Genomic DNA, 25870 nt, shown 5'->3' with positions numbered 1-25870 from the left:
CAAAGAGTTTGGTTTTATCAAAAATGAAGATGAGCCATGTGTTTACAAGAAAGTTAGTGGGAACACAATCACATTCTTGGTACTGTATGTGGATGACATACTTATCATGGGCAATGACATACCTACTTACAGTCTATTAAGATTGGTTAGGAAGTTGTTTTTCTATGAAGGACTTAGGCGAAGCCATTACATTTAGGAGTCAAGATCTATAGAGATAGATCAAGACGACTACTAGTCTAAGTCAAGGTACATATATAGATAAGTATTGAAAAGGTCAATATGGAAGAATCTAAGAGAGGATCCACCTATGAGACATGGTATTTCACTCTCGAAGGAAATGTGTCCTACAACTCCAAAACAAAGAGAACGCATGAGTAAAATTCCATATGCTTCTGCTATTGGATCTATTATGTATGCCATGTTATGTACCCGTCCAGATGTCTCATATGCCTAAGTATGACGAGTAGGCACCAAGTAGATCCCGGTGAAGGTCACTAGACCACAGTCAAGAATATCCTTAAGTACTTGAGAAGAACTAAAGATACGTTCCTAAAATATGAAGGTGAGAAAGAGTTAAGTGTAAAAGGTTACACTGATGCCAGCTTCCAAACCAACAAGGATGATTCTCGATCGCAATCAGGTTTTGTGTTTTGCCTTAATGGTGGTGCTGTGAGCTGGAAGAGTTTAAAGCAAAGTACAGTAGCCGATTCTACAACAGAGGCTGAGTATATTGCAGCTAGTGATGCAGCAAAAGAAGCGGTTTGAATCAAGAAGTTCATTACTGAACTAAGGGTTGTGCTAGCATATCAGATGCTATAAAACTCCGATGTGATAACAATGGAGCTATTGCACAAGCAAAAGAACCCAGATCTCACCAACGATCCAAACATATACTTAGGCGCTACCATCTTATTCGAGAGATTATCGATCGAGGGGATGTAGAGATATGCAGAGTACCTACAGATGATAACATTGCTGATCCCCTGACCAAGCCTCTGACACAGCAAAAGCATGATCGTCACACTAAGTCACTTGGTATTAGATATATAAGTGATTGGTTTTAGTGCTAATGGGAGATTGTAAGAGTATGCCCAAAGATCAATCACGAGATGGTTGTAATAACATACTTGGTTTATTATGTTTATTAATAATAATACGTTGCCATTATTATTTCAGTTTCTTTTCTGTGTGCATAAATAAACTATTTATAATAATGTCCTGAGAATAATATGATTATTCTTAAAATATCCTTAGTCAAGTATTATTGTTGGCTAGGACAATAATAATGCATTAAGACTAACATGTAGTTGATTGATGATAGAGAGTTGTCATTGATATGGAGTGTCAGAATCAATGCATGAATATGTGTGTTAGAGAACAACATATTGGATTGACCCGCTATGAGTATGTTTCTTGGATTATTATGTAATTGTCACAACATTACTCATAGTGATTGATATGTATATGATCATCATACTTAAGATCATCTTTATCCCAACATCGTGAGTTGTATATTTTGATACAGTCAAACAAACATCGTAACTGGTTGTTCTATAAAGACTGATGTTGGATATACCACAATCTATGTTGAGAGATATAGTTGATCAATATAGGATAAGTCCCTCTACATAATGGGAGTAATATCTCAAGCCACTTGATTGAGTGAGGCTAGAATGCATGGCCATGCTCAAATAAGTTGATATGAGATGTCATACTTATTTGTGTATCATAGTCTACTCAATGTATCAAGAAACATGGGATGGACTATGCAAGTGTGACTATTCCATGACTTGTGTCCATTCTAAAGATATAGGACTTAAGGATTAATGCATGAAAGGTTAATCACAAAAGGTTATGTCGAATCATGACTTCTTGTAACTTAGGTAGCATTGATGCATTGCTAGATGCCACTCATTGTTTGTAACATTAGATTCGTTCTAATATTACTGCTAACGTTACAAGAACCTATAGGGTCACACCCTATGTTGAAATGAACGAGGTAAAACATAGTTGGTATATTGCTTGGTTATCACATGAATTAAATTAATTATAGAATTAATTTAATTGGGCAATCAAATTGTTGAACATACTACATGTACAAGGATGTTGTACACATAATCAGAACATAATTTTATTGATATATGAATTTAGTTCATATATAAGTTTAAATAAATATAGTTTACCGAAATCCTTATTATAATTAATGTAATTATAATTTTTCGGTTAAACATTATTATATTTAGTTGAATGATAATTATTATGTTCGGATTAATTTTAATGAATTAAAATTCTTTATAAATATATACCAATTAAGAAGGAGTTATATATAGAAAGGGTAAAAACCCTAAAAAGGATATATAAAAACTAGCCCGAAAATATGCAAGGTGGTCTAGCAGCCGTTTAGCAAAATACTCTCTGAAAATAATTTTCTGGGATTTCTACCGTTCATTGTCAATCGGGTGGACTACGTAGAAGCCGACATCGAAAAAGGTTGTGACTTGGTTCGATAGTGGTTCAGCATTCCTATTGCCTAGGCGTCGCTATCTACTCAGATTGAAGTTCGATAATTTCGAAACCTTTTTTATCACCCCGATTCGTTCCTTACACATGGATCCTTGGTTTGGATCGACGGAATGTTTTAATTATTTTATTTTCCGCTGCGCCTTGGAGGCACCGGCGTTCCAATAGATGTTAAAGTCGCAAATGCTTCATTGAGCGATGAAAATTGTACATATAACTCAATATAGGGTGATACACTAGCGAGATGAGTCTGCACCATCACCTCTAAGCTACAACTACCTTTGATATTAAATGAGTCATATGTCACGGAATCAATCGAAGCACAAAATTGATAATTAATAGAAGAAACCTCATTGGCGTCGTTCCAAAGATTTTGCGCCTAATTTTTTACAAAGTTCTATCAAATTTATGTTCTAGTTAAAAACCAGTTGTGTTGTGTTCTCCGATAAAAAAAACGCCGTTCTTGATGTCACGAATTTCATCATCATAGTAAATAACAGCACTAATACGTTCACTTATCTTCAATTTCTATTCTACTTAGCCTCTCCAATTTTTCTTGTTGTAACTTATGCAACCTGAGAATGAAATTTGGCTCATTTATAGCATAAGGCCAAACAAGAACTATTGTAGAAAAAGAGCATCCATGTGGGAGCTTTTTTCATCAATTTTGCTGACAGTGCATCCTATTTAAAGCGTTTTTAACATTATTTGTTCAGGACTGTTTTCTCAAAATTATTTTTAAGAACTATTGTAGAAAAAGAGCGTCCACGTGGGAGCTTTTTTCAGTAATTTTGCTGACAGTGCATCTTGCTTGAAACGTTTTTGACACTATTTGTTCAGAACCGTCTTCTCAAAATTATTTTTTTAGGAATTACTGTAGAAAAAGAGCGTCTAAAGCTTTTTCAGTAATTTTGTGATAGTGCATACTACTTGAAGCGTTTTTGACATTATCTTTTCAGAACCGTCTTCTCACTGTAGAAAAAAAACAAAATCCTTATTATCAATATAATTTTTCCTAAACCCTAAACACAAATTTATTTTTTAAAAAACTAAACCCTAATTTAATTAATTTTCTTAAAAACTCTAAACTCTAATTTAATTACTTTATTTAAAATCATTAAACCCTAATTTAATTAATTTAAAAAATACTAAACCTTGATTTATTTTTTAAAATTCTTAAACTTTAAACCTAAATTATTTTAACAAAATCCTACTCTTACAAGCCTAACCCTAAATTATTTTAACAAAACCATAAACAATTAACACTAACCCTAACCCTAACCTTAAACCTTAAAAACCATAAACAAAAAAATTCTAAGGACTAAACATGCAAAACGCTCTAATCTAGAAAAACACGGAGCAAATCGTGCCCCTGGGGAAGTGACTTTGCCATGTCATCAAAGCGCTTCCATGTCAGTGCGTTTTGTGCTGACATGGCAAAATCACTCCCCCAAGGGCACGATTTGCTGAAATTTCATCCAAAAACACTCCTACGTGGACGCATTTTGTCATTTTTAGCCCTTTTCGGAAAATAATGAAAAAATTAACCCATTTCTATAAATAAAGATGGATTTATATGTATGTTGAATATTAATATATGAAAATAAATTAAAAAGTATTTTATTACCGTTGTCTTGCCTTGTCTGAATCCTCAATTAATAAAAATATAAAATTCTTCTTGTACGTGTATTACGTGCCTATGCTTACTAGTGTTTCATCGATAATTTTATGTAAATAATTATTAATTTATTTATAGTTTTAAGATTTATTTCAATTATAAATTATTAAACTTATATACGGTTCATTTTTCTGTCTTTCATTTGTATTGTTTTTTTAATTATACACAATTTTAATTCAATGTATGTATTTTTAAAAATAAATATAATTATTTGTATATATTAAATAAACGTAAAATGAGATTACATCTATGAAGCACGAAAATGTTGGAAAGCCTATCATACTGGTGCCATACGGGTGTCCGACACGCCAAAAGACGTATAGGACATGTTGGGTTGAAGGTGGCTGAAAGCATAATAATGATTGTAATAATCTCTATTCGAAAGCACGATTTTCAAAATTTAATCTTGTGCATGTTATTAGGATGTTGAGAGGGACATAGTGACCATTTTTTAATTACTCCGACTTGATTGATGGCAGTCGGTGGCGGCAAAACTTACAACGGCAACCATCCACTAGTACAAATCTAGTTTCAAAGGGAGAATAATCTCAAACATACTTCAGGACGATTGAAATTTATTTGATGAAGTTTCCCGTTCTAGACGACGCCGTTCTCGCTGAAACAAACCAAATAAAAGAAGCCACAAGCCATAGTTAGAAACCAAATGAAAGACAGAAAAATGAACCGTATATAAGTTTAATAATTTATAATTGAAATAAATCTTAAAATTACAAATAAACGTACAATTATATACATAAAATTATCGATGTAACACTATGAATATGAATGTAACATACATTTTTTATTATTATTATAAATTGAGGATACAGACAATACAAGACAACGGCAACAAAATACTTTTTAATTTATTTTTATATATTAATATTCAATATAAATCTAAACATATTAATATTTTAGCTAATATAATTAATAATTAACAAAATTATTTTATTTCTATTCCACAAAATTTCATAATTAATTCAATGTTCAAATTTCATTTATACCTTAACTTCAAATATAATAAGAAATAATCTTAAGTTAGTAAAATCCTTTCTTTTTTCATTTCTCTCTTTTTTTCCCCTATTATCTTCATCCATTTTTCTTCCTCTCAACCTAGAACCAGCGCGCCACTGTTGCCGCCACCGACTGCAGTCAATGATGTCGGAATAATTAAAACCTGGTCACGATGTCCCTCTCAACATCCTAATAACATGCACAAGATTAAATTTGAAAATCGTCGCAAGAAACATAGGTTGGGTTTCGAATGGAAATTATTATAATCATTATCATGCATTCAGCCACCTTCAACCCAACATGTCCTGTACGTATTCTGGCGTGTCGGACACCGGTACCGCATCAGTATGAGTGGTTTTTCAACATGTCCATGCTTCATAGATGTAATCTCATTTTACGTTTATTTAATATATATATGTATATACAAATAATTATATTTATCTTTAAAAATACATACAATTGAATAAAAAATTTGTGTATAATTAAAAAAAAACAAAAGTTCTATGCATATAATTAAACCAAATCATAGTTCGATTCATATGAAAATCTGTGCCCTCAGTAATCATTTTTACTTCTTACTATAACTCACCTAATTGCCACAGCTATTTTTAAATTCAAACGCATCCTACTACTGATTTTATTCTATACCTGCAATTCTATACCATGAAAGCACCTATTGTACTTGTCTTGGTTCGTTTTTATCTTACCATAACCAAGCTTAATCCTAGTGGCAAATAAACTACTAGTTATCTAATGAGTAAGTATAGCCCTTCAAAGATTAGTTTGAATATACTGTTTTGAGTAAGTTATCCCTTCAAAGATTAGTTTAAATATACTATTTTGAGTAAGTTATGTCAGCAGAATTGGATGTATAGGGCATACATATATGCACTTAAAACCAAAACCAAAACCAAAACCAAAACCAAATCCAAAATCCAGCAAGTAACACCCCCCCGAATTGACTAAACCAATAAATTACAGTTTTACTGTCCTATAACACACAAGAACCAATGAAGAAAATGAGTTTAGATTGATAGTAAACATTGAACAATCCTAAATTGTTTCTATCTCATCAAGATTGACCTAATAGTCACAAGAACTAACTTTTAAGATTAATAATAGCAAGCAAACTCATCATAGGGCAAAGGAACCAACCAAAATCCTCTGGTAACAACACATGCTACTATAGAACAACCCAATTAAATATCACAATGTCACATATATAAAGCCAGTGCCAAGAAAGTAAGCAAAAAAGAGCAATAAGAAACAAACCCGTCTCTCCCAGAAAGGAAGGAAGCAAACAAAATCATAGACAGGAGTAATGGTGGAGACCAGCACAGCATTGAGGCCAGTGAACACTAACAGAGCTGTCATAGGACGTGTTCTATGAGGCATCTGAATCATAAAGTAAAATGATTTTATTATTAACAGTGACAAGATTGATCAATTTCCAAAATAGATCGATAAATTTAAACAACAATTTCAATATTTTAAAATAACTTTACACTAAATATTAAAGAGTTACTTTAAACTTAAGCAATTTTTTTCAATTTGGTAAAAATAGAGGCGAAAACAGTTTGCTAGTTCCGCTAAACCGATGGGTTTTAAACTCAACAAAGTAAACAGAGAGACAATAACTAGCAGTAGGATCGAAAACAGAAAAATGAGATATAGCAGAGTGCTGCAAATGCAAAGAGAAGATAACTGAAAATCTCAGGACTCAATTTAGGGTTTCAAAAAAAATTACCTTATTCAATTTCCTAGTATTTCAGAAGGCAAGAGAAGGATTGTGATACGTGCCAAAATCACACTACAGATTTACACAGAAGAGGTAAAGGAAAGGAGGAATAGAGAGATAAATTCAAGAAAAGAAGAGAACAAAAGCATTACTAATTACTGCCAGCCGTTTAGTACTGAAACTATTCCCATCTATTATTGTTTCATAAATCCTATGGGCCTCCATGGTGCAATCCATTACTACCCATTATAAAGTTAATCCAATAAAAACCCAAAACCCAACAGTTAGCTAATTTTAATAAAAACTTAGAAGTTGAAGAATTAAACACGTATCAGATTGAGGGAGACGAAGCTGGCGAAGCGAGAGGCTTCTTTGCCGCCGGGGATGCGTGAGACGGAGCGGAGAGTGAGTCAGGATTTTTTTTATACAGTGAGTTGGCAATTTTTAAAGTAAATTTTAGAATTACTCTTTTCATATATTATTTTATGAAAAATTATTTTATAGTAAAGGATTTTTATGAAAATAATATTAAAAATTAATTAATTATAAAAATAAGTTTGAAATAAATTAATTATGAAAATGAAGTATTTGCTAAAGTAACTTTTAGTATCACCTGTAACATTAATGGACTAATGAAATTTTTTTTTTAAAAAGTATCACATGACAAAACAAGTGAAAAAAATATTATTATAATTAGTGTCGTTAATGTGTGACTCGACACTCACTAGATTAAATAAAAAAGGTCATAGTTTTAGACATTAAATGCAGAGAAAATGCATTAAATGTAAGGAAAAAGCATTAAGATATTAAATGTAGGGAAAATGTAAAGACATTAACTGTAGCGAAAAAGACTATTGTCTAGTGTTGAAATTACAAACTAACTTTTATTTTTATTATTTTTATTTTTTCAACATTTTTTTCTTATCAGGAATTTCAAACTGCACAAACGAGGTTAGGATATGATAAATATATTGTAAAATGTAGAAAAAAATACAGTTAAATATATAAATAAATATAATGTGTGTCCCCCCTTAATTTGGAGTCTAAAAGCTTCACATTATTTTATTTAGATAAATATTAGAAAATTTAATAAGAGTTTAATAATTTTAATATAACTAGATTACAACATGCTAGTGGCTGAAAATTTTATTTTATTTTTAAAAAATGATAAAATAATCAAATATGACTTTGATTTATCTTTTTATCAAAAGGTTGAGGAGGGGCTATTGATAGTAGGGGTGTAAATGAGACATTGGTACTCACAAGCCATTCGAGTTTCCGACTCAAAATATTTGAACTCGATTCAGTAATTATTGAGCCGAATTTGATCTTAGTAATACTTGACTCAAATGGCTCGTGAGCCTTATCAAGCTTTTTATATTTTTATAATATTAAATTACATTATTGCCCTTAATATATATTAACCTTAATTTTAATTATTGAGTCGAGCTTGAATTTAAAATAGATGTTCGATTGAACTCAAGTCAAATATCGAGCTTGTTTCAAATACTTGGAAACTATTGATTCCACAAGGTATGCAGAACAAATTTTTCACAGCTTCCTTAATTAACTAGTTATGAAAATAATTGATTAGGGTTTAGGCCCTAAACCATAGACTTAAATAGAAAACAGATTTTAAATTTAACCCAATCCCATTTTTTGAATTTCATTTTTTGTCTAAACCATCTCATATTTTGGGTCAGCTTTTGGGCCTGGGCAGATGGCCTGACCCACGAACAGGTCTAATCCCATCCATTTAACCGTTTATGAATTTTATCAACAAGAAAATTTATAAGTATTTTTATTAACTCGTTTATGTAACAAAGGAATACCTAAATAATTCCCTTCTTCATCCACACTTTAAAACCTAAGTCAAGAACTAATTGTGTTTGGCATTGGCTTCTTTGTATTAGTCTAGAAGAATATTTGAGTATTTCTAGCATTCATCATATGTCTTGAGAAATATATAAATTGAGATAAGACAGCTAAATATATTTGTTTGGTTAAGATATGATTGAGCAAAAATAATGTCTTTGGCAAAAAAAAAAGGGGGAAATGGGTAGTGTAACACATAAAATTTTTTTATAAAGCACATGACATTATTTCGGGATCTAAAATAGTGGATTTACAAGAAAAAAATTGAAACATGAGCAAGATAAAGAATTTTATGAGAGGAAAATTTTTAATGGAGATAGAAATCAATGAAAAGTATTTTGGATGTGGAAATGAGGCAAAAAGGATCAAATTGAAAATTCTAAATAGTTTGAAGACTAAAGTGCAAATTTGACCAAAATGAGGAATATGGGTTATTAATGATTAATTAGTATAAGAATAATTTGAAATATTTTTTGGAGTGTAGGGACTAAATCATAAAATTTCCATTTTTGTTTAGAAGAGAGTAAAAAGGCCATGTAATGAGAGTAAAAAGGTAATTTTCACCATGTAATGAGTATTATTAAGGGTAAATGTGAACTATGAGATTTGGATATGAAAAATGTCTATTATTGTGAAGAAATTATGCATTGAGTCAAAATGGGCAAAATGGTAATTTATCATGAAAAAGGTACTTTGGTCATTTATCAAGAAATTATTATGGAAATCCTGAATCTCAAAAATTGAATCCCAAATCTCAAAATCTTAAATCCAAATGCTAAAACTGAAGCCAAAAACACAAGCACCAATAATATTTTACTAAACAAAAAATAAAAAGAAATAGACCATATCACAATAGCTACAATCATGAAGAATATATAGTACAAGATAAACAAACAAAAATAACCACACCAAGATCCATAATTTCAACGAAACAAAACAATGGTTCTCTAAATCTGAAACCAATAACCTTGACAAAAATCCATTTGAAATATAAGTAAAAAGAAACATATATTAGAAACTAAAAACAAAGATGAAAAGGCGAAAGAAAAATTTTAAGTACATATTCATACTTGAAATCTGATACAGGTCAGAACTGACATATGGCAAACGGTGTGTTTAGCATTAATGAAATAGTACGCAGTGACTTTAGTAAAAACGGGGTGTCTTGAATAAATGTTTGTACTGTTTGTTTTAACCAATTTTGGACTGTTTTGTTTCCTTATTTATATGCAGCTGTAATTGGATGAAAGGTTATGAAAACTATTATTAAAGAAATTCCATCAATATCTCTTTCTCTTTCTTCTCAAATATTCTCTATTTTTTATTTCTCTGTCTTTTTTTTGTTTTATTCGTATCAATGTATCAGAGCCAAATGATTTTCTATGGCTGGGGATGGGGTGACCACGAGACGGCAGAAGGATGTGAGTGTCCTTTAACAAGAAATGGTAAAAGTCCAAGGTAAACTCTCTCACTTGGATTCTAAGTGGGATGCTAAGATGGAGGCTATATTGCGAGGCTTTAAAGAAGAGTTTAGGATGGAGATGCATTCCCTATTTGTGAATTACTTGGGCATTCCCACTGCTTCAAATACTACTGTTATTGCTCAAGCTAATGGGAAAGAGGTCTTGGGAGGGCCACATTCTGGCTTCCCACCCAAAGACTCTTTGGACTTTACTCAAACTTCCTTAGGGCCTACAATCTCAAGCCTACCTAAATTGAAGGTTCCTCAAGAGCGTTCATACAGGTAAGAGTACCCTCATTTTGATGGAGCTGAATTTAGAGGCTAGTGGTCGAATCGAGCAATAATTTGTAGTTAAAGAAGTGCCCAACTGTGACAAATTGCGTACAGTGATGCTTCACTTGGAAGGTCAAGCCTTGGATTGGCATCACTTCTATGCTCAGAAGCATGGGGGTCTTCACTTGTAGGACTGGACTTGTTATGCTCATAACTTGATAGAGCATTTTGGATCAAACACCGTCAAGGATGGGATGGTAGAATTGGTTACTTTAAAATAGCAAGGCTTAGTGGAGCAATATCATGATCAATTTGTAAGTCTTTTAAACCAAGTACAATTATCTGAAGCATAAGCCTTTAGCATATTTGTTAGTAACCTGAAAACAGAAATAAGTCAGTACTTACAACTCTTTAGACCTCAGACATTGGTAGAAAAGTTTCATATTGCTCAACCAGTAAAGAGTATACTGAGTCAATATGTAATACCCCTAACCCGTATCTATCACTGGAATAGGGTTTCAGAGCATTACCGGAGTTTACAAATTAATTTCAAATAAATCATGCAAAAGTACTATTCATATTCAAAAATAATCATATTGTCCCTTAATTGGACTATCGAAGCCCAATATGAACGGTAAAATCAAATCAGGACTAATTCGGAAGCTTTAAGAACTTTTCGCGAAATTACAAAATTTTTCTTATGAACAGTGCCCACATGCCCATGTGGTCAGCCCGTATAGTCATGCATGCCCGTGTCCCTACCCCGTGTAACCTCCGACTTATAAGGCATGAAGAAATAGAAGTCACACGGCCAAGTCACACACCTGTGTGCTAGGCCGTGTGGTTAATTCAATTTTTACATTTTAGGTGCAGTTTTCACACGGCCAAATCACATGGCCGTGTCCAAGGCCGTGCTACTCACACAGCTGAGACACACGCCCATGTCTCTACCCGTGTGCTCAATTCTGAGCATTCTGTTTCTCATTTTTAAGGTGTAGGGGACACACGGCTAGAACACATGCCCATATGCCAAGCCGTGTGACACACACCGTCAAGACACACGCTCGTGTGTCTGTCCGTGTGGACGAAAATAGGTCATTTTAGGGTCACTTTTCTCACCCTTTATACATCCAACCTGTACAAAACACTTTCATATACCCATATAGACTAATCCAACAACCAATTCAAGTCAGTTATCAAGTTTTATACCTGTCATTACACTATTCTCTTGCATATACTTGTCATTTAATTCCATTCATTAACTAATAGATTTTATTAAACACATGCATATAAATATATATATATGTAGAATAATCATTCATAACCCTATTACAAGTTTACTTTCATTTCATTCCATCCTATATATGCCATATAAAATTTAAGTTATAAAACAAAATCTACCAGTAAAATCTGGATAGTGTGACCCGGTGTGATGATCTGGTTCTTTAAACTCTTGTTAATCTATAAAGAACATTTAACACACAAAAATAAGCTTAAGAAAGCTTAGTAAGCTCATAGGCTTAAAACATAAATCTTATCGAATTACAATAACAATTCAAATAATAAGTTTTTCACTAATTTTTTCGGTCATACACAATTTCAAATGATAAATTCACTTGATTTAGCTCAATACCAATATCTAATTAAACCCCAACACTTAAATTCATATAACACTTACTAATACTTGTCAAATTAGGGAACGCCTTACGGAATAGAGTACGTCGTTAGCTTGATGCCACATTCAATTTTGTCTTGCACACATTTTACCATGGCTTAGCCATGATTGCACACTTTATCACAATGCCATAGCTTAGCTATGGTCTTACACTTGCACACACTTATACTGCCATGATTTAATCATGGTCTTATGTTCACTTTCACAGTGCCATAACCTAGTTATGGTCTTTCACACTATGCCATAGCTCTGTCATAGTCTTGCACTTCACACTTTGCCATGGTTTAACCATGGTCTTAACCATCAATTCATCATTGATCACTGAATTAACGTACTCAATCCTGCGTTTCCCTTAATTTGAACTTTCAATTCGATTTTCACATCGAACAATTATCATAATTCTATAAAAAAAATATAAATTATAAATATTGTATCAATCCTAAATTAACAATTGAACATAAAAATTCAGCCATATGAGTTAACCTGGGCTAATTTATAAAAGTTGTAGAAATTCAGAGATTAATCAAAAATTTTCTCTTTTCCTCGTTTATCTTCGGATTCTCGATCTATAATATAAAATTTTCCATTCATTAGCATCTAATTCAATTCTAATCCACTTCACAATATATGCCCTTCAATTTTTGAAATTACACTTTTACCTTAAAATTTATATTTTTTACAATTTAGTCCCTGCTCAACTAACCCATCAATTGAGCTAACTTTTCTCAATAAACATTTTATTCCATCATTCTAAACAGCTACACAACCTTTGGTATTTAAAATTTCAATACAAAACCCTAATTCTTGACTTTTTTCACAATTAGATCCTAAAAATTAATTTCTATTGAAATCACCTAATAAAATCATCACATAGCAAAATTAAAGCTTCAAATCCATGTTTATTCATCATAAACGTCCAACACTCAACCATGGTAACTTTCAATTTCACCTACAGAATCAAAAACTAATGAATTCAATAAGTGGACCTAATTGTAAAAGTCACAAAAACATAAAAATTAGAAAGAAAAAGCAAGAATTGAACTCACATGGTGCAAAAATATGAAAAACCGGCTTAGAAAGTCTGCTATGGCATTTTTAACTGAAGAAAAATGATGAAATCTTTAGATTTTTCAATTAAATCCTTTTTAACTAATGAATTTTAGGTTATTTCTAATTTTGCCCCTTGTTCACATTGTTTTCTTACTTATTTCATGCCCCAAACCATCCAGCCCATTTAATTTGGGTTAAATCCCTCCTTATTAGACATTTAAATTATTTAATCACTTTAATAAGTTTTGCATGTAATACCCCGAAATTTTTTTACAGTAAGATATTATCGTTGATATAGTAAAATAAGGAAATAAAGTGACAAAAAGGGAAATTTTGAGTTATGTCAATATTGGAAAGTATATTATGATATATTAATTCAAGAAAGGACTAAATTGTAAAAGTGAGAAAAGTTTTGTTATACAAAAGTAAATTCTCAAAATTTATGGGGTTAAAGTGTAAATATGAAAAAGTTGAAAGACTAATAGTGTAAATATTTTAAGGGTGGAATGATCTAGAAACTAAGAAAAATAGATGAATTAGGACCAAATTGAATAGGTGAAGAATTATGAGGGACTAAATATAAATTTACCAAATTTAAATGATGACTCAAGGATGAAATTTTAAAAGATCATAAAGGGAAAAATGGTTAATTTGAAAGAGAGAGAATTCTAGAAGGCAACAATGATATTAGAGATATTTTGATATTTTATAATTATTTAATTAGATCAATATTATTTTATTAATATTTTATTAGTATATAAAGAAAGAAAGATGAGGAATTATCATCCATCTTTTCCATGCAACCAACGTTAGAAGAGAAGAAAAGAAAGAAAATTTTCTTTTCTTTACAATTTGATCCTTTCACAAAAAATTCACCATTTTCACTTTGAAATCAAAAGAATTTCCATAGCCATCAAGAGAGAAAGATGACAAGGAAACTATGAAGAGCTAGAATATCAAGTTAGATTCAAGAAATTGAAGCTGGAGGAGAGAGAAAAATCAAGTTAAAGATTGAAATCAATAGGACAAGGTAAGAACATGAAGATTTCAATATATTTTTAAGTTTGTTATTATTGAAAAAGCATGGAAATGGTGTTATAGTAGAGTTTTCTTATATAAGGTTTTATGTTCTTGATATGTTAGTGAAGGGACGTAAGAGAAAGTGATGAGAAATATTATAGAGAAAGGGAATAAGGGTGTTATAAACTTAGTAATCAACATTTTGCACTAAAACAATTTTGGACAGCAGCAGTAGTCTAATTTTGAACATTCACCAAAAATTTTAGAGTTCGAATTAGAGGCTAAATAATATATTAAATTAAATATTATTGAATCTAGTTTTACCTAAAAGAAATGGTATAAGTAACAGAATTGTAGATTGTGAGATATAACAATTTATGTGAGACAAGGTCAGAATGATTTCGGGTTCCCCTGTTTTGACTTTGGAAAATCATAAAAAAATTGGAGAAAAATAATTATGGGCTTAAATTTATATTTTTAAATTCTTAATGAGTCTATTTTCAATAGAAACAAACGGGAACATCATCTGAATCCTGTACTAAGAGATAATTAATTTTTAGTAAAGAAAGGTTGAAGCTGTCAAACAGCAGAACAAAGATAAATTTGAAGATTTTCCTGTACTTATTGGCTAAAGTATAAATTCTGAAAATTTTATGGTAGAAATATATTTGAGTCTAGTTTCAATCATCAATCGGATCTTAATTTGGAATTTTTTTAGCTCAAGATATAAATAATTTAGTGACTATGACTCAAGTGGGCAGCTTTGAATGAATATATAAGTAAATAGTGAAATTATAGATAATGTAACATATAAGCATGTTATATATATTAAGCATGTGGAATGGAGAGGAGGAGGAGGAAAATAAGTATATGAATATTCAGCTGGTAATGGCTTACATTTAAAATGGATAATTTGCATGTTTTAGATTCAGGGACTAAATTGAATAAAAGTAAAAGTTTAAAGGGTAATTTTGTAAAAATGTCAAAAGTGATCAAATTGCATGAAATGAATTGTTTTATTGTCTAAGTTAATAAATTGAATGAAATTATTAATTTAGATCAAGATCGGATGGAAAATCGATGAAAATGAAAAATTACCAAAATGCCCTTGAATCTTGGTATTTCTGCAATTTAGTCAGGTAAATTCATATGGTTGAACTTTCATGATTATTTGTTAAATTAGGAATGATATAATGTATTATTTCATATGTTTGCGATTGAATTATGAATATTGTTAAATTATGGAAATCGGATCAAAAGTTCAAATTGAGCAGAACGCTGAATTGAATATAATCGTTTAGTGATCAGTGATGAATTGACGGATAAGACCATGGCTGGGCCATGGCAATATATGTGTAAGACCATAGCTAGGCTATGGCATCCTGATGATAAGACCATATCTGGGATATGACACTACGAGTGTAAGACCATGGCAATATATGTGTAAGACCATAGTTGGACTATGGCATCATACCAGAAATGAGTAAGACCATAGCTAAAAGACGTTATGGCATCGTGATTCAGATGAGTAAGACCATAGTTGAAAGACGTTATGTAAGACCATAGTTGAAAGACGTTATGGCATCACGATTCAGATATGTAAGACCATAGTTGAAAGATACTATGGCAATAAGACGAGAAATGAATAAGACCATGGTTGAAAGATACTATGGCAACATGACAGAAAATGAATAAGACCATGGTTGAAAGATACCATGGCAACATGACAGAAAATGAATAAGACCATAGTTGGAAGACACTATGGCATCCTGTCGAAGATAAATAAGACTGTGGATGGGAGACACTATGACCTCTATTGAACAATTGATATTCAGGTAATATGTATCAGATGACGAATGGTTATATGAATTGGTTGTACAAAATGGTTGTGTGAAATGTTTACAAGAATTGGTCATTTGGAAATATATGTACAAAATAGTTGTATGAAAGAAGTATAGGTACATGGAATTTAATTTATGTTAAGTTTGATATGAACTATTACAGGAATAAATCTACATAAAATATATGGAAATGATAGTGCATGAAATATTGATATAATGAAATGAATGATATATGCTTATGAAGAAATGGTAAGAGAATGATATGTTTCATGACATGTACGTATATGATTATCTTTGATATGTTGATACAAGGAAATTATGTAAGTTGAGACAATTATTAAACTCAATTGTGACATGTCGAGAAAATAAGTATATTAATGTTGAATTTATATGAAATATGTGCAAGTATACTAACAATGTTGTTGTTTGATGCTTAGACAAGTGCCAAGCTATTGATTGAATGGTAATATGTTTGTTTATACGATGCATTGAATCGGTAAGTATTTAATTGAAAGTTTTTGTTAAATGATAAGTAAATCTTAGTAATGCCCCGAAACACTGTTTCGGCAACGGATACGAGTTAGGGGTTTACATTGCACATTTTACAATTTAGTCTTTTTTAATTAATTAACTATCAAAACGTTAAAATTTTCTAACGAAACTTTAATACTAACTCAATAACACTCCATAAATATTTTTAAAAATATTTATGGCTCGGTTTATGAATTCGAGGTCTCGATACCTTGTTTTCGACCCATTTGACCTAATAAATTCTTTTAATTCACAAAATTCACTAATTCTAGAATATTTCTAATGTCAAACTTGACTCATAAATATTAATTTACTAAATTTTCAAACTTACTCGTCGGATGTAGTGATCTCGAATCATTGTTTCCGACACCACTAAAAATTAGGCTGTTACACAATATCCTAAGAAAGGATTTTTAGTGAGCCCAAATCTGTTGCCTAAATATGGTTCACAGATGTCACACTCTCTTGTTATCCATAAGATTAACACTTCTACCCCATCTAGATCTTCACCGCATTCGAGCAACTTTGTGACTAGGGGACCTGGTGGTTCTGGAGAATCTGGAGGCTCTGGGGAGCTAGAGTGCCTTCTAAAGGACTGAGTCCAACTGTAATTGTAACAACCCGTTTTTGTTAAATCGAAACAGTGATTTCGGGACCATAAATCTAAGGTTAAAATAATTATTTTATTATTATTTTAATGTTTACAGCATGTTAGAATGATTGTGAGAAAGTTCCGTTAAGAAATTTTATCATTTAAGTGCCTAATTTGATAAAAATAACTAAATCGCGTAAAGTGCAAAATTAGAGTTCTATAAGCTAAAAGGATTTAATAGCTATGAAATTAAATTTTTGAAGGGTTTATGTTGTAATTAGACCACTAATAGCATGAGTGGACAATTATAGACATAAATTAGATGATTTATAATGTTTTTTTATTAAAGGTTAAAAAGGTAAATTAGTGAAATAATAAGTAAATTAATAAAATAACAAAAGATATCATCTTGTCTTCTTCATTTTCAACCGAATGTAGCAAGAAGGAAACCATTAAAATAGCTTCAAAGTTCGGCTAGTTATCAACCATACATGTAAGTTCAATTTTGTCCCGTTTTTAATGATTTCTATATTTTTGAGATCGTTGTAGCTTAGTCTAGCTAACCCAGGGATTATTTTGCAAAACTGTTAAAGATTTAGGGTTTCTCCATTGATGAATTTATGTATGTTTTGATGTTTGATGATAGAAAATGCATGCTTGTTTTTAGATAAACAACATTTGTAAAATGATTTTTAGTAAAATATTCAATTAGGGATTAAATTATGAAATGTGTAAATTTTGTGGTTAAATTGTGAAATAAATGAAAAATATGGACTGCTAGGGACCTATTTGAAATTCGGCTAGCATAAGTTGTGGTTGAATTTCATGAATTTGTGATTTTATGAAATAATGACTAAATTGTAAAAATATGAAATATTAAGGGCAAATGTGTAAAGTGTCTTTAAAGTGTATTTTGGACTAAATTGAATAGAGAGATTATTAAATAAGTTAATTTTGATTATATTTAGATTATGAAAGGTAAAACACAGATTTAGATCGGGGAAAGAATAAAATTTTTGGTAAATTCTTTTGGTTTCTAAGTGAAAATGGTAGATTTTTTTGTAAAAGGACCAAATTGTAAAGAAAAGAAAATTTTCTTTCTTTCTTCCTTCTTCTTCTCACGTTGGTGCATGGGAAAGATGAAGAGAATTCTTCATCTTTCTCTCCTTATATATTAAATAAAATAATAATAAAATATCTTATTAAAATATTAATAAACTAATATTTATTTATTTAATTAATCTAAAATATCACCAACATCATCATTGCCTTCTAGATTTCTCTCTCTTCTAATTGACTATTTTGCCCTTTATGATCTTTTAAAATTTCATCCTTGAGTGATCACTTAATTTGGTAAAATTATGATTTATTCCCTCAAAATTTTTCACCTTTTCAATTTGGTCCTAATTCATCCATTTTCCTTAGTTTCTAGATCATTTCACCCTTAAAATGTTTACACTGTTGGTCCTTCAACTTTTTCAACTTTTTCATAGTTCAAAAATTCTCTTTTTGTCACTTTATTTCCTTAATTTTACTATATCGAGGATAATATCTTACTTTCTTACTGTAGAAATTTTCGGGGTATTACACGTTTGACGACAATTCGGCAAGTGTGAAGTCTCGGTTGAACCTTAGGAATAGTTTAGGATACAAATGAAATGTCATTAGGGGTTATATGATTTGGGTGCTGGTTCGTAAATCCTACCGGTGGCTAAGTTATCTGGCATGTATTGAGGATACTCGTCAGCTTGTGTGAGCAGCACCGTGTAGCATTGTCATGACTGTCAGCTTGTGTGAGCGAACCCATTGATAGCTCGAGAGTGAGCATTATATGTGATACGAGATTAAGATAGCTTTGGCTATGTATGTGGCACTTAGGGTGCGAGATTCCCGAGTATCCGATAGTATTCTGAATGGTTCAACGGGTAAATCGAAGATATGAAATGGTGAGAAATAGATACGTATCAATACAGGTATGTACGAAGATTGTATATGCATTGAACATATGAAAGAATTGAGTTCATGGTTAAATAGGTGATTGAATACATGTTAACATTGTGATTAAATATTTTTTAGTATGTTATATGCATATTTTGAATGGTAATTAACTGGTGAGTTTTGCTATTTATTTTCATACGAACTTACTAAGCTTTATAGCTTACATAGTTTATTTTTCCGTGTTTTATAGTGAAATCAAGCTAGCTCGGATTCAAGGACCGTCGGAGATTTCATCACACTATCCTACTATCACTTGGTGTAACATCCCAAAATAGGGCCTAAACGGAATAGTGGTTGCGAAACCACAAATTCGAGGTAAAAAAATTTATTTTATTATTATTTTAAGGTTCATGGTATGATTGCATGATTGTGTGAAAATTTCGTGATGAAATTCCATGCATAAAGTGCTTAAGTTGAGGTTAGGGACTAAATTGAATAATTTGCAAAACTTGCATTCTAGAAGTTTTTAGTATGAAATTACTTTGGAATATTAATTAGGAGGGTTTAAATAACAATTTGACCAATTTTAAGTTCATGGACAAAAATTAGGACATGGAAGGAATTTTTGAAAGTTTAGTAAGGAGGGGTAATTTGGTCATTTGGATATTAAATGAATTAAATAGGGAAAAATAACACAAAAATGGTCATCTTCTCAATTAGTTTCTGCCGATTTTTGCTCTCCTCCATAGCTGGGGTTTCTTCAACTTTCAAGCTTCATAGTAAGTAATTCCAAGCCCCGTTTTTAATGATCTTTACGTTTTTGGAGTCCCGGTAACTTGATTAAGCTTATTCTAGCAATAATTCAGCCTAGGGTTCATATTTGGAAAATACCCATGGCTGAAATTTGTGTATTTTGGTGTTTTATGATAGAATATGAGGTTTTAAATTATGTTAAACAACTTATGCTACTCGGTTTTAAGTGAAAACGAGTAAAAGGGCTTAAATTGGAAAAAAATACCAATAGTCATAAGTATATGTTAGAGTGTGATTTTGATATTGCCATAGAAGGGAAAAATGATCAGCATGTCATAAAACATAAGAAAATAGGATGAAGTTTAATTTACGAGCCTTGGGGCAAAAGTGCAAATATGTGAAAGTTTAGGGGTAAAAATATAATTTTGCAAAAGTTTGGGTCAAGGACTGTTTTAATAAATGTGAATATTAAATAATTTAAATTTGCTATTATAGATCAAGAAGAACGAAATTCGGGAGTAGATCAGGGAAAAGAAAAAGTAAAGGACTAAATTGTAAAGTTTAGTCACATTTTGTATCAAGGTAAGTTACAGTAAATAAATGCAATATTCTTTTATTTTACATTATTATTGTCAATTTCCAGCATTTATATACTTATGTTATGAAAATATGTAAAGTCGAATTTAAGGTGGAGTGACAGAGGAAAAGTGTTAGAAAGCCCCGGTTGAACCCTAGGAATGTTAGGATATTAGAGTTGACAAGACAGAACAGAAATGAGCCATGTAAGTCCATATTAGAAATATGGCTTTGGAGATAGGATTGAGCCATGTAAGTCCATATTATATATGGCATTGGAGACAGGAATAATTCATGTAAGTCCATGTCAAAGACATGGCATTGGCAGGATATTGATAGACAGGAACGACCCTAGTATCCTTAGTATTCCGAGTGGTTCAACGGGTCAGGATATGAGTTAAATTACAGTGAATTAACAGCAAAGGAAAAGTAGATTATACTTATGAAAAAGGAAAGGTCAGGTAAGAAAGAAGGTAAGGGAATAAAGAAGAAGATACAAATTGAGAAGTAAAGAAATTTATGATGTTAGATGATATTATGCATAATTATCCATTATGTTGAATGTTGTGATTTATTTGCTTGTAAGCTTACTAAGCCTAGTGCTTAATCTCTTTATTTTTTTCTTCTTATAGTACTTATCTAGTCACTCGGGGATCGAAGGAAACGTCGGAGGCCGATCACGCTATCAAAGAAATAACTCGGTATAACTAGACGTTTTATTTTGGGTATGGCATGTATAGAAACTTAGCTACTTTTGGTATAATATGAACAATGAATGATGTGTAAATACTTGCTAGTGATTAGCTAATAAAATAGCCGATGATATACATATTTATTAATATGTATGATTGATTGATGATTATCACATGAAAATTATGAAAAATGTGAAAGTAACCTAAAAACAGATTCAAGTAACAGAAATGACGTAACTTTGAAAAATCACTAAAAATTGCAGAAACATAGTTTGAAGATGAATAATATATGAAATTAAAGCTTATTATGTATATTTTCTTATGGAATAAACAAAACAGGTAAAGGTATTATATTTTATGAGATATCTGAGTTTTAGTGAAACAGGGTCAGAGTGATTTCTGGATCTCCTGTTTCAAATTTGGAAATTCACCATAAATTGTAAAAAACTAATTAGAAGGTGTAATTTATATGGTTAGAATACTTGTTGAATCTAGTTTTGAGAGAAACAAACGGCTTAGTCATATGAATTTTTTACAGGAAGAAACATGGCTCGTAATAAGAAGAGGTCAGTGTAGTTGAGTTTTGAAACAGGGGAAACTTTAACTAATAAACTGTACTAATTGGCCAAGTCAAAAATTCTAGAAAAAAATTAGTAGATAGATATATGAGTCTAGTTTCAGGAAAAATTTACGGATCTTAATTTTGAGTTTTAAAACTCGAGAAATGAATTTTTAAGCAACCATGATGCAGAAAAATAGTTTATTCCAAAAATTAAAATAAGTGTTTTAGAGTTGTTTAAAAGGTAAGATAAGTTTAGTAACACCTCAAGCTTGACTCCGGTGACGGTTTCGGGCGTGGGGGTGTTACACTTGGTACTTTTGAATTTAAGTATTTTGAGTATATGGCATGTATAGGAGTTTGGTCATTTTGGTATATGAGTTGGTAATGACGTTGGCCATTTGAAATGGCTTGTAAATGTTAAATGTTTTTGGTTTTGTATATAGCCATGAGAGTTGGCTTAATTTGGTTGGTATGGTTGTGTATATATATGTGTATATGGATTGTGTTGTGAGTTTATTGATGGATATATAATGCTTTTGGATTATAGATATTGTGGATGTCAAATGGTTGATATTGGAAAAGTTATATGTTTGTGAGTTTGAGCATAATGATGCATGTTTGAAAGTGTCTAATTAGTTGAATTGTATATGTGAATTTGGTATAAATGGAATGGCCTATTTTGTGACTTGTGTGTATTATGGATGATGGCATAGAATTAGCATGAATTAGACTTGATTTAGATGGTTTGAATGCCTATAGATGTTATATTTTGGTACAAATTGGATAGATGTAAGTGTAAGCTAGTTTGGGTGGCAAAATGGCTTGGTAAATAGCCTATTTTTGTCCACACAGGCAAAGACACGGGTTTAGGGCCCAAAATTTTCCCGGCCAAAAATACAAACCACAAACCCAAATTAAACAAGCCCAAATTTGAAAAAAAACCCTAGTCCACAAAACTTTTCAGCAAAGAGGGAAACCCTAGATTTGTTGCCTCCCTTCAGCCCCCATGTGCCCACATTCAACCGCCACTACCCACGTTCTCCACCACCACACACTAGTGCCTAATGTCCATGTACCCCTTCTCCACGTTCACCATACCTGCAACGAGTAGAGGCAAAATCAGTTGTAAATATGGCTATAAAAAGCCATGGATATTCATTTTATTGGGGTTTTTTCCCCTTTTTTTTCTAGAGAAATAGAACACGGATTGAGAAAATCAAACAAATATACAGAAATCAACAGGAGATAGTCAGAAGATTACATCTCAAAGGTGGTTTACCATCGTTTTTATTCTGTTTTTTTCCTTTTTTTTCATTCGAATCTGCAATACAAACAAATATAAGAGAGAAGGAAAGAAGGATTACCAGAATACGGCCTTGAATCGGGGTCGAAAGACCCATTTCAAGGTGTTGTTGGCCACCGAATGCGGCGGTGTTTGGTATTACGGCGGCCATTTAGGGCATGAGGATGTCAAAACTGTAATAAAATGATGGGTCTGTTCTTTAAAAGTGGCAGACAACATTTTCAAAGGTTTTTTCCAGTTTTAATAACTGATAAAACATCGTCGTTTAAGGGTCTGTTTGATTGCAGTATTTCATTTTCTGGAAAATATTTTCCCTCTTTTACGGTGTTTGATTGACCAAAGGAATTGATTTTCTGGAAAAGCAACTTCAAAACACGGGAAAATCTCCCCTTCTTTGCGTAAAATGTCTTACAGATTTTTTTTCCGTAAGACATTTTCCGAAAAACACAACTTCAACCTCTCATTTCCTTCTCATTTCATTTCCTCCTCATTTCCTCTTCGTCCATCAACATCAGCCTCTCCTCCTCATCGGTGTGCTTCTTCTTCTTGGGTTATCAACAGGTTCTGTTCTTCTTTTCTCTGTCTATTATTTTTGTTGATCGTGATTTTTTCTTAGGTGTGCCTTTCCTCCTTTTCTCTGCTGTTTTTCCTTCTCTATGTTTTATATTGAAGGATCTTGTTAATTTGTTGCAAAGGTGTCAAGCAAAATGCTTCTGCATGAATAGATTTTGGTCTTAGGTTTTCTAGATCTTCTTCCCTAATATGTTTAATCGTGTCCCTAATTTTAAACAATCTAATTAGCTTGCTAAAAAATTACAGCCTTGTTCGTCACCTCTTCTCGCGATTCATCGAAGGTAGATTTCTACTCACATTCTTGATTGGAAGCTCTAGGGTTTTCTGTTTTCTACTTTCTTGATCTTTTTTTTCTTTGATTGAGTTTTTATTTCAGTTATTTTCTAATTTCAGTTTTGATTGTTAGGGGTTTCTGCATATTTGTTAGTATTTTATTTTTTATTTTGTTCAATTGCTGAGGTTCGACAAATGAAGTAGGATTGAACACAAGAGTAGGAACTTCATCTATCTACTGTTGTTTAAAGTTGTGCATTTTTTTCAATTGAAGTAATGAAAGTGACGTTGAATTCAATTATTCTGGCTGCAGGACTACAAGGAGGAACCAGATTATGGTCGCTATGTTGCTATTGTAGCATCGGCATCTTTGAGGGAGATGATAAAGCCCGGTGCATTGGCTATCATATCACCAATAGTAGTTGGTTCGTAACTGCTCTTTGCTGATTAGTATTTAATTTTGCAAATCATGGATTGGTTTGCTTATTTCTCGTTTTAAACGATCATTTTTTTCTCATATATTGTACATATATTGTACATATATTGTACTAATTCCTGCAAACTGTATATTGATATACATTGTTGTATGGCAAAACAGGTCTGTAGATGATGATAAGTGCTTTTAGAACATGAAGCAGACATTTTGTCTATAGTGGAGATATATTTCACATTTTGGCTTTGTCTATAGTGGTAAACATGTAGCAAATATTTTCTTTTCGGGTAGCAGCAAATTTATGCTTAATGCTTACCTGCTGTGGCAATTTCAACTCTCCTGTTTTAACCTTAAGAGTTACCTTTATTCAGGGAGTGCTATGGTTGTTACGCCTATGAATAATACAAGATATGTCATAAGAAATATTTTAAGTGCTAGAATGAATTCCACCTATTATTATATATACTAGATGGATGTTTCTGACATCTGAAATTGCTTATTGTAAATCAATGACTCTTTTAAGTTTAGAATTTGATGTATGAGGATTATCTTTTCGTATCTATGTTTCTTTTGTTGTTTAAGTTGCAATATAGATCTTTCTCTCTGAGACAGATACATACTCAAGGAGAGGTGTATGCACACATGCATGTAATTACATATTATTCTTGTTTACCACACTGTGTCTGTTCTTTACTTCCATAACCATGCTAATATATGTCTGCAGAGCATGATAGCTAGGAAAATCTTGGAACTTCAGCTCAGGAGGATTGGGGTTTTTGTAGCTGAAGAAACCATTAGCTCACATCCAAAGCTTGATAGAAGCTTTAGAATATGTGAATATTGCCATTTCGTATTCTAATAATTTGCTTTCAGTTGATATATATAAATTTGTTCAACTGCTTTCAATTGATATTAATTCTTAATGTATTGGTACTTAGTATATTGCACATATCTATTCAGTATAGGTGGTGTACTACTAATCATACATTTGGATAATATTATTAATTTCTAGTATTCATTGTGATTTCGAAGCTAATTTATAATTATTCAATCCTTGTTTTTTTTGTTTTTTTAACACAATTACAAATAATTTATTTGATATTAGTTGTTTTCAATTTATAACGATCAATATTGTAGCTTAATAATTGAGTATTATTATAAATAAATCATTGCAATATATGTAAAAATAATTTAAAATATAAAAATTTATTAATATATATTAATATATGTAAAAAACAACTTTTCCGAAAAATAATTTCAGGAAATCTGTCAAACAGCAGAAAATATTTTACACAGATTCAATCAAACACCGGAAAATATTTTCCAGTAAATCATTTTACAGAAAAGTAAAACACTTTCCAGAAATCATTTTACGGAAAATATTTTACTGCCAATCAAACAGACCCTAAGTCTTTTGAAACAAATAAAATTGGGTTTGGTTTATTTGCTGTTCTAATCCCTATTGGTTCTCGTGTATTCCATCTTGCCTCTCTTGTTG

General features: G+C 31.5%; 1 protein-coding gene and 1 long non-coding RNA gene across 8 annotated transcripts; one reads left to right on the top strand and one right to left on the bottom strand.

Moving 5' to 3' along the window:
* Window positions 1-4396: 4396 nt before the first annotated feature.
* Window positions 4397-7340, bottom strand: LOC107892790 (uncharacterized). Its single transcript, XR_001682626.2, has 3 exons — window positions 6960-7340; window positions 6485-6607; window positions 4397-4814 (listed from the first exon to the last, which is right to left on the bottom strand). It is a non-coding gene; the product is annotated as an uncharacterized lncRNA (long non-coding RNA).
* A 13828-nt stretch (window positions 7341-21168) lies between these two features.
* On the top strand, window positions 21169-25307 carry LOC107892769 (uncharacterized). 7 transcript variants are annotated; one of them, XR_001682622.2, is made up of 5 exons: window positions 22394-23654; window positions 23913-23947; window positions 24253-24364; window positions 24538-24629; window positions 25097-25307. XR_001682622.2 is itself a non-coding variant. In XM_016817820.2 (4 exons), exons 1-4 carry the CDS (start codon window positions 23497-23499, stop codon window positions 24563-24565), a joined length of 333 nt encoding a protein of 110 aa, XP_016673309.1. In that variant the 5' UTR covers window positions 22396-23496; the 3' UTR covers window positions 24566-25090. The 7 variants fall into 7 exon arrangements, 2 of the variants coding, with proteins under 2 accessions (XP_016673309.1, XP_016673314.1); XM_016817820.2 differs by lacking the exon at window positions 25097-25307 and having other exon boundaries at window positions 22396-23654; window positions 24538-25090; XM_016817825.2 differs by lacking the exon at window positions 24538-24629 and having other exon boundaries at window positions 23316-23654.
* Window positions 25308-25870: the final 563 nt, after the last annotated feature.

Source organism: Gossypium hirsutum, chromosome A11 (genome assembly GCF_007990345.1).
Source record: "Gossypium hirsutum isolate 1008001.06 chromosome A11, Gossypium_hirsutum_v2.1, whole genome shotgun sequence".
Taxonomy (NCBI): Eukaryota; Viridiplantae; Streptophyta; class Magnoliopsida; order Malvales; family Malvaceae; genus Gossypium; species Gossypium hirsutum.
Note: the sequence above shows the minus strand (reverse complement) of the source record. Positions and strands in the feature narration are given on the sequence as shown.